Source organism: Mirounga leonina, unplaced genomic scaffold (assembly GCF_011800145.1).
Source record: "Mirounga leonina isolate KUSES-001 unplaced genomic scaffold, KU_Mleo_1.0 Mir_151, whole genome shotgun sequence".
In the NCBI taxonomy this organism is placed as follows: Eukaryota; Metazoa; Chordata; class Mammalia; order Carnivora; family Phocidae; genus Mirounga; species Mirounga leonina.
This window is the reverse complement of record NW_023270377.1, coordinates 32,378,660-32,387,979: the sequence shown is the minus strand read 5'-3', so window position 1 is coordinate 32,387,979 and position 9,320 is coordinate 32,378,660. Positions and strand designations below refer to the sequence as shown.

The 9,320-nt window shown below is 40.6% G+C and overlaps 1 protein-coding gene across 1 annotated transcript; it reads right to left on the bottom strand.

Annotated features, from left to right (window-relative positions):
- Positions 1-8: 8 nt before the first annotated feature.
- Positions 9-164, bottom strand: LOC118011776 (putative 60S ribosomal protein L39-like 5). Its single transcript, XM_035006618.1, has one exon. It carries the CDS (start codon positions 162-164, stop codon positions 9-11), a length of 156 nt encoding a protein of 51 aa, XP_034862509.1.
- Between the last annotated feature and the right edge of the window lie 9,156 nt (positions 165-9,320).

Sequence of the window (9,320 nt, the reverse complement as noted above, 5' to 3'; positions counted from 1 at the left end):
GTGATTTCTTAGAGATCCAGCTTAGTTCTTCTCCAATGTGTCCTCTTAGAGTTGTACCAGATTTTATTACCGGTTTTCATCTGAATCCACTGGGGAATAGGATGATTCTGCTTTTGTTTCTTGGCCAAGAATTGCTTGATCCAGAAAGTCTTGTGAGAAGACATGGTAAGGAACAGTCAACCACACACACACCACAGTGGTGGAGAAAAGGAGAGAGCTCAAATAATTTTCTTCCAGGGGTGCCTGGCTGGCTGAGTAAGAGGTACATGCAAATCTTGATCTCGGGGTCATGAGTTTGAGCCCAACGTTGGGTATAGAGATTACTTAAATAAATAAAACTTAAAAAAAAATAATTTTCTTCCAATGGTCAGTCTTGTAATTTCCTTTGTGTCTGTGTACCATTGTTACCCATGGCTAAGTTCAGGTGCTCCAGACCCTTATGTTGATCCCCTTGAATCTTTGTATTATTTAATGGTATGTCCAATGGTTTGATTTGTTTCTGTAATTAAAAAAAATACTTAGCTATTCTCCTTCATAATTCTTATTTGTGAATCATGTCCTGGTTTTGTAAAAATGCACTGACATTATAGTAGTCTTACACTGCTATTGCCTGTTATTTAGGTACTTTATCTGTTGAAAGTAACACATATTATATTACTCTATATAGGTTAGATTATGCTCAATAAATATCCTATAACTTCTGTAACTTAAAAAAAATTTTTTTTAAGATTTTATTTTATTTTTCAAAAATTTTTATTTAAGTAATCTCTACACCCAATGTGGGGCTTGAACTCACAATCCAGAGATCAAGAGTCACATGCTCTACTGACTGAGCTAGCCAGGCGCCCCTTGTCTACCTTTTCTTTTTTCTTTTTGAGATTTATTTATTTATTTGAGAGAGAGAAAGAGTGCAGGGTGAAGAGAGGCAGAGGGAGGGGGGGACATGGGGCTTGATCTCACGACCCTAAGATCATGACCTAAACTGAAATCAGGGGTCAGATGCTCAACTGACTGAGCCACCCAAGCAGCCCCCTGTCTGCCTTTTTTAATACTTTCTTAGGATACAGTCCTAGAATTTCATTGCTATTCTTAGAATAATATTTGTGAAGAATTTGAGCTAATTTATCCTATAAAAACATAAATCTTTTTTTTAAGATTTTAAAAATTCATTTGAGAAAGAGAGAGAGAGCATGCGGGTGCACACAGAGGGAGGGGCAGAGGGAGAGACTCTCAAGTAGACTCTCTGCTGAATGCAGAGCCCAACCTCAGGTCATGATCCTGGGGCCCTGGGATCGAGCCCTGCGTCAGTTCCCTGCTCAGTGTGGAGTCTGCTTCCCCTCTCCCTCTGCTGGTCCCCCAGCTTGTGCTCTCTCCCTCTCTCTCTCAAGTAAAATAAATAAAATGTTAAAAAAAAAAAAAAAAGAGGGGGCACTTGGGTGGCTCAGTCGTTAAGCATCTGCCTTCAGCTCAGGTCAGGATCCCAGGGTCCTGGGATCGAGCCCCGCATCAGGCTCCTTGCTCCGCAGGAATCCTGCTTTTCCCTCTCCCACTCCCCCCTGCTTGTGTTCCCTCTCTCGCTGTGTCTCTCTCTGTCAAATAAATAAATAAAATATTAAAAAAACAAAAAAGAGTTGGGTGCTTAACCAACTGAGCCACCCGGGCGCCCCCAAAAGCATAAATCTTAAAGTCAATTATTTTCAGATTGTAATCATGTAAACTATAAATAAATATAAATTCAGATTCTAATCCTATAAAATACACATTTATATAAATATAAATGTATTGAAAATATGAACAAATTTCAGGGGCTGACCTGATGTTATCTATGAAAAAAATTTCCTTAGCAAGTCAACTGAAAACATGAATAAGATTCCAAGAAACATTTTTCTTTTATTTTTTTAACTTTTAAAATTTTTTTCAGAGAGGGGAGGAAAGGTAGAGGGAAAGGGAGAGAGAGAATCTTAAGCAGGTTCCATGCAGCATGGAGCCTGACACCGGGCTAGATCTCACAATCCTGAAATTATGACCTGAGCCAAAATCAAGAGTTGGGCCACACAGGTGCCCATCATTTTTATTTTAAGTGGGCCAATATTTCATGCTCTTTTGTAGACTCATTATTAAGATTGGGACGCCTGGGTAGCTCAGTCAGTTGAGCGTCTGTCTTTGGCTCGGGTCATGATCCCGGGGTCCTGGTATCGAGCCCCGCATCAGGCTCCTTGCTCAGCAGGGACCCTGCTTCTCCCTCTGCCTGCTGCTCCCCCTGCTTGTGCTTTCTCTCTCTCTTAATCTCTCTCTTTCTCTGAGAAATACATAAATAAAACTTAAAAAAAAGACTCATATAAGTTTAACTCATTATTACTTTGACACGCTGGTTTCTTTAAATAAAATGTTTATATATCCCATGAGTCAGATCTCATTGACTCATTGATTCAGGTGCTCTTTCCCTCGACTTAATCTAAGTTAGTGAATGTTTGCCATGTCACTTCCTGCTTTCTTAAACTTAGGTCTGAAGAATTAATACTGTCTATGTAATAACATGACTTAAATAGTGATCCTAATTTGAAAAAGCCTATTTTAGTGTAGAACGAAACATGAAAGTATCCTTTATATAGCCAGAGGCAAGATGACGGTGTTCATGAAGATCAGTTGTTATCCTTTTTTTTAAAAAAATTTTATTTATTTGACAGAGAGAGACAGTAAGAGAGGGAACACAAGCAGGGGGACTGGCAGAGGGAGAAGCAGGCTTCCCACTGAGCAGGGAGCCGGAGGCAGGGCTCAATCCCAGGACCCTGGGATCATGACCTGAGCCAAAGGCAGGCGCTTAAAGACTGAGCCACCCAGGCGCCTGATCAGTTGTTATCCTAACTACCCTATTCCTAGGTCAAATGGAAGATTTATAGATTGTAGGAATTCCAAGATCTCAGCACCATCCCTATTCACCCTGTCATAAGGGCAGTGCAATTCCAATTCAGTTCAACAGTCTTTATTGAGGACCTGTTATACACTAGTTACCGTGCTTATTGCTGGGGATAGAGTGATAAATAAGAGATCATCCCTCTTTTTAATCTAGTAGGGGAGAAAACAAAAGCAAGTAATCAAAATGCAGCTCGACAAGCACAATATTAGAAGCTTATAAAAGGCATAGAAGTAATGCTAAGAAGGGGCACCTGGCTGGCTCAGTCTGTAGAGCCTGTGACTCTTGATCTCCAGGGTTGTGAGTTCAAGCCCCATGTTGGGCCTAGAGCTTATTAAAAAAAAAAAAAAAAGTAATGAAAAAAGGGGATAATTAATTCTGTTTGGCTGTGGGATCAGGGGAATCTTCTTAGAGGTAGTACTATTTGAGCTGGGTGTTGTGTGGTGAACAAAAATTAAGGAGATAGTCAGAAGGGCAAAGTGCATTCTTGGCAAATAAAACAGCAAGCACAAAGGCATGTGTTTTTGAGGAAGTGTAACTTCTTTGGTATCACAGAGCTCTGCAAGAGCAGAGACTGATTGTTTTGCTTATTGTATCCACAGTAGCCTAGTAATAGAGCCTGGAGCACAATAGAAAATAATTATTTGTTGAACAGAAGAATGAGTGAGAGGGAGCCTTGTGTCATTCTAAGCAGTTTTAACTTAACCTTGTACCTCCCATAGGCTGAAGCTAACTGGAAGCCAGTGGACAAGGGAGTCTTGAAAATTAAGTTTGTAGGAGTCAGTCCCTGAACAAAGAAGAAAAGGGAAGGTAATGAACTGAGAGCAAATAGGCAAATGATCCACACCCTTATTATTACCTACTAGCCTTGTATGACATGGCACATGCCTACCTCTCTAACTTCATCTCCCATGCTCCAATAACCTGGCCTCCTTTTCTTTTTTCTTTCTTTTTTTTCTTTCTCATTTCAACTGGAAAAAAAATATTTGTAAATTATTATTATTATTTTTAAAGATTTTATTTATTTATTTGACAGAGAGAGACACAGCAAGAGAGGGAACACAAGCAGGAGGAGTAGGAGAGGGAGAAGCAGGCTTCCCGTGGAGCCGGGAGCCCGATGTGGGGCTCGATCCCAGGACGCTGGGATCATGACCTGAGCCAAAGGCAGATGCTTAACGACTGAGCCACCCAGGCGCCCCTAAATTATTTTTTTTAATCTAGATAGAGTTGACACATAATGTTACATTAGTTTCAGGTGTAAAAACTGGCCTTCTTTTTATTCCTCAAATATACCAAGATTGTTCTAACCAGTTCAAGGCCTTTGCTTGTTTCCTAAGCCAAAAGACTCTTCTACCAGATCTCTGCCTAGCAGAGATCAAGTGATACCTCGGGGGTCAAGTGGTACCTACCCAAATAGGGCTTATCTGATAAGTCCTTTTAAGGTAGAACATCTGTCCCTCTCATACTGTCTCTTTCTAAAAGGTAATGTGGTGATCACTTGGTGATCCCCAATCATCTATACCCTTTGAGAATCCCTTCTTGAGTGTGGGTCAAAACTGTGACTTGCTTCTAACCAACTAAATATGGAAAAGGTGACGGGATGCCACTCCTATGATTATATAAAATTCTGTCTTAACATACTGGAGTAAGAGAGACTCTCTCTGTTCTTTGACTAAGCTACTAGGTTATGAGAATACCTATGGAGAGGGTCACATGGCAAGGAACTTTAGGAGCCTCTAGGAGCTGAGAACAGACCCTGGCACCTGAATGAGCTTACAAGGAGATTCTTCCTCAGTCAGCCCTCCAGATGAGAGTGCCACCTGGCTGACACCTTGATTGCAACCTTGTGAGAACCTGAGCAGAGGACCCTGCTAAACCATGTCTGGACTCCTGATGTATGGAAACTGTGAGATAGTAAATATGGGTGGTTTTGAGCTGCTAAGTGTTGGTAATTTGTTAAACAGCATCAAAAATGAATACAGGTAAATATTATGAGAGGATGAGAGGAAGGAACTTGGCTGTCTTGTTCCTTGCTGTATCAATATACCTAGGATCGTGACTGGCACATAGTTCAATACACATCTGTTGGTTATATAAATGAATAAAAAGATGGATGGAGGAATGGATGAATTTCAGCTGGATGGGGGGAGAGGACAGGACTGGATTCTAGGAACATGGCTAGTGGCCATAATGTAAGGAATACTACTTTCAGAGTTGGGCAAGGGGCAGGGAATCTATTGAGCAGGTATATATGTGGCTCAAAGACTTCTGGGAGCAGTGATATCTGATAATCTTGCTTTAAGATTTCCTTTACTATGTTACATAGTTGGCCCTTGAACAATATGGGTTTGAACTATGTGAGTCCACTTACACACAAATTTTTTTTATAACTACATATAGTACTGTAAATGTATTTTCTCTTCCTTATGATTTTTCAAAATATTTTATTTTATTTTATTATTATTTTTAAATATTTTATTTTTTAAATAATCTCTATACTCAACATGGGGTTTGAGATCAAGAGTCACATGCTCTACTGACTGAGCCAGCCAAGCACACCTAGTTTTTGTTTGTGTGTTTGTTTGTTTGTTTTTCTTTTTAAAGTAAGCTCTATGCCCAATGTGGGGCTCAAACTCATGATCTGGAGATCTAGAATCACAGGCTCTACCAACTGAACAGCCAGGGACCCCATCTTCCTTGTGATTTTCTTTTCTTTTTTTTTAAGATTTTATTTATTTGACAGAGAGAGACACAGCGAGGGAACACAAGCAGGGGGAGTGGGAGAGGGAGAAGCAGCCTCCCCTCTGAGCAGAGAGCCCACCGTGGGGCTTGATCCCAGGATCCTGGGATCATGACCCAAGCCAAAGGCAGACACCCAACTGACTGAGCTACCCAGGCGCCCTCTTGTGATTTTTTTAATAACATTTCTTTTCTCTAGCTTATTTTACTGTGAGAATAAGTATATAATACATATATCATACAAAATATGTGTTAATTGACTGTTCATGGTATCGATAAGGCTTCTAGTCAAACAGTAGGCTATTAGTATTTAAGGTTGGGGGGGGAGTCAAAAGTTATATGCAAAAAAAAAAGTTATATGTGAATTTTCAACTGCATGGAGATTGGTGCCCCTAACTCCTTCATTGTTCAAGTGTCAACTATATTTTTCCTCCTCCTCCTGCTTCTTCCAAAGTCTAAGTCTTAGTAAAAATTTTACCATATTTTAGGGTAGCTTCGAAAATACATAGTGTCAGAGCTCAGTGTCTGGCATCAGGAAGGAAAACCTCTTACAAGATATCAGTAGAGAAGTCCAGAGCAAATAAGGTAAACTTGTGGAAAATATAGGTCTTCCTCTGGGGTCTTTCAATGCCTGGGGAGAAGCTGGTTCTCTTGCTGTTATTTACTCAGGATAGGAAGCTCAGATGATTTTATTTTGTTCTAAATGGAAGGAAAGGAAAGGGTGACTCCAGATGCTGGGCTAACTAAAATTTCAAAAGTTAGACAAAAGGAGAAGGAAAGAAATGGGACAATAGATCTAGGTTCCAAAAGCAAAGCTTTATTATTATTATTTTTAAGCTTTTATTTTTTTTTAAAGATTTTATTTATTTATTTGACAGAGAGAGACACAGCGAGAGAGGGAACACCAGCAGGGAGAGTGAGAGAGGGAGAAGCAGGCCTCCCGCCGAGCAGGGAGCCCGATGTGGGGTTCCATCCCAGGACCCTGGGATCATGACCTGAGCCGAAGGCAGATGCTTAACGAGTAAGCCACCCAGGCGCCCCTATGCTTTTCTTATTTTATTTTTTTTCCTTTTTTAAAGATTTATTTATTTATTTTAGGGGGCCAGGGTGCAGAGGGAGAGAGAATCCCAAGCAGACTCTGCGCTGAGCACAGAGTCCGACAGGGGGCTGGATCTCATGACCTTGAGATCATGACCTGAGCAGAACACCCAACTGACTGTGCCACAAGGTGCCCCTAAGCTTTTCTTATTTTAGAAAGGGAGAAATTTAAAGTTGTTTTTAGGTCCAGAGATGATCAAGGGGGGGCAACTGTCAATCTCCAATCTCATTTTTCTTTTACTGCACAATTGGGTTTTCCCCTCTCCCCACAACTACACCTTAATCTTCCAAAAGGAGACTATGCCATGTCCCATTCCTCAGTTTAGTCCTAAAGATTAAGTCCTGAAGTTTTTAAGCAGCTTCAAGTTGCCTTTCATTATTTTGACCCTGTAGTGTGTCCCAGAGCTAACTTCTGGGCATCTGTATTATTTTTCTTCTAGAGTTAAGAGTTTTTCTTCTATTTTTCTTTGACAGCATCCCTTTATAATGATAAAGTTTGTTCTTAGAAATATTCAGTATCTCTGAGCTTAGGTAACTCCCATTTGTCCTTATTCATATAATAGGTATTCTGCCTATGTCATTCTAATGCTTGTCCTAATAATTTGCTTAGTTTCCCCAGACCCCTCCTAAAACCAGAGCTTTCCTTTTACAAGTCTTCTATCTCACAGGAAAGCTATAATCCACGAGGAGCCATAATACAGAGTGAAGATCCATCAGTCTTGCAGACACTGTTGGTCCCTTTGGATTTCTGTGTTGCTCCCTTCATTTCTTGATTTCTTACGCCAGAGTTTTCCCCTTATGTTAGAAAACCCTCCTACCCTACTTGGGCTTTTGGTGATTAGAGTACTGATGATTATTTCCCCCTTGCACATGAGGGTGGTAATAAGGCTGTTATCAAATTTTATGTTCTTCTTCTAGTAACATGGTATAGTATTACATTTCTCTTGAAGTTAGGTTTGGCCAGATGACTTTGGCCAATAAAATGTGATTGGAGGTGATGTGTATTGCTTCTGAGTGGAAGCACTTTAATGGTTAGAGCAAAAACACTGCAGTACTAGTAAATGAATTTTATGAGCCTTACTGTAGCAATCTTCTCTCTCTCTCTCTCTTTTTTTTTTTTTTAAGGAGGCTCTACACCTAACATGGGGCTTGAACTCAAGACCCCAAGATCAGGAGTCCCATGATCTACGGACTGAGCCAGCCAGGTGCTCCCCTAACTGTAGGAATCTTGAAAGCATGTATCTCAGTGAAGCCTCCAAAAATCTGGTTACCTCAGTGACTAAAATGAGCAGAATCCATGTAATGGATATTGTCCTGAGCTCCCCAGATCCACCCTTTAGGACTAAAGCACAACCTCTCCCCTCAGCTGGGTTCCCCTCTGAGGGTTGGTCTTGGCTAAAGAGAGTCCTCTCATTCAAGGGTCACCTTCCTTCCCTGGGTGCAGTCCATATCCAATGACAGGTTGGTGAGAGGGTATAATGATCGGGCCTCCTGTCCCAATTTAGGACAATGCTGAAGGGCCATCCCAGCTCCAAGCTCCCTGCAGACTGGCTGAAGCCTCAGCTGCAACTGTGTTGTAGTTCAAGTTCTCCTTTTCCAGTGATTTTGTGACCCTCAATCTCCAAAGGTTGTTCTTGAGAGGACTACCTAATAACTTCCTGAATGCAAATTTCAGTTTCAGGGTCTGTTTCCCAATGAATCCTACTTGTAATAGGCTTCCTGATGACCTGTATCAAACATGTAACATGTGTGAGAAATAAACTTTTGTTGCTATAAGCTGCTGAGATGTTTGTTACAATCTAGCCTATCCTGACTAGCGCAGATACAAACCTTGCCTGCCCTGCCAATCCTTTGTTTTCACTTGAGCTTGATTGTATTGTGTGTCTGGTCTTCGTGAACATACTGATGGCCCAGTTCTAGTTCTTCTCTGATGGTCTTTCTCATAGTGAGTGAAAAGCCATGTCCCAACTGAGATATTACAAGGAGCAACAGAAAAGGGAAAAGGGTTGCCTATCTAGTTGTCTACTAATTATTCCTACCAAGTCAGTGGCATATATTTTTTTCATGTGAATTTCCTAGGCTCCTTTCTTCTTCTTTTTTATATATATATTACCATACATTTATAATATGTATAAGGGTACTTAATGTTTCTTAGGAAAATTTTTATGCAAATAAAAATAGAATAACCAAGTACTTAATCCCAATTTGAGAAAGAACAGTATATTGCTAATTAATAAGCTTTCTGCATCTCTAACTTACTAAAATCCCATTTCTCTGAGTGCTAGATCTTATGTCTTGAAAGTCAAATGGCAAAACAATACCAGTTTCTTATTTTAGGCCTTTTGGGCAAAGAAAATATAGTAATAAAGTAATGAATCAAAGCTCCTTCTAATTTCTTTCTTTTTTTTTTAAAGATTTTATTTATTTATTTGACAGAGACACAGCGAGAGAGGGAACACAAGCAGGGGGAGTGGGAGAGGGAGAAGCAGGCTTCCTGAGCAGCAGGGAGCCCAATGTGGGGCTCGGTCCCAGGACCCTGGGATCATGACCTGATCCGAAGGCAGACGCT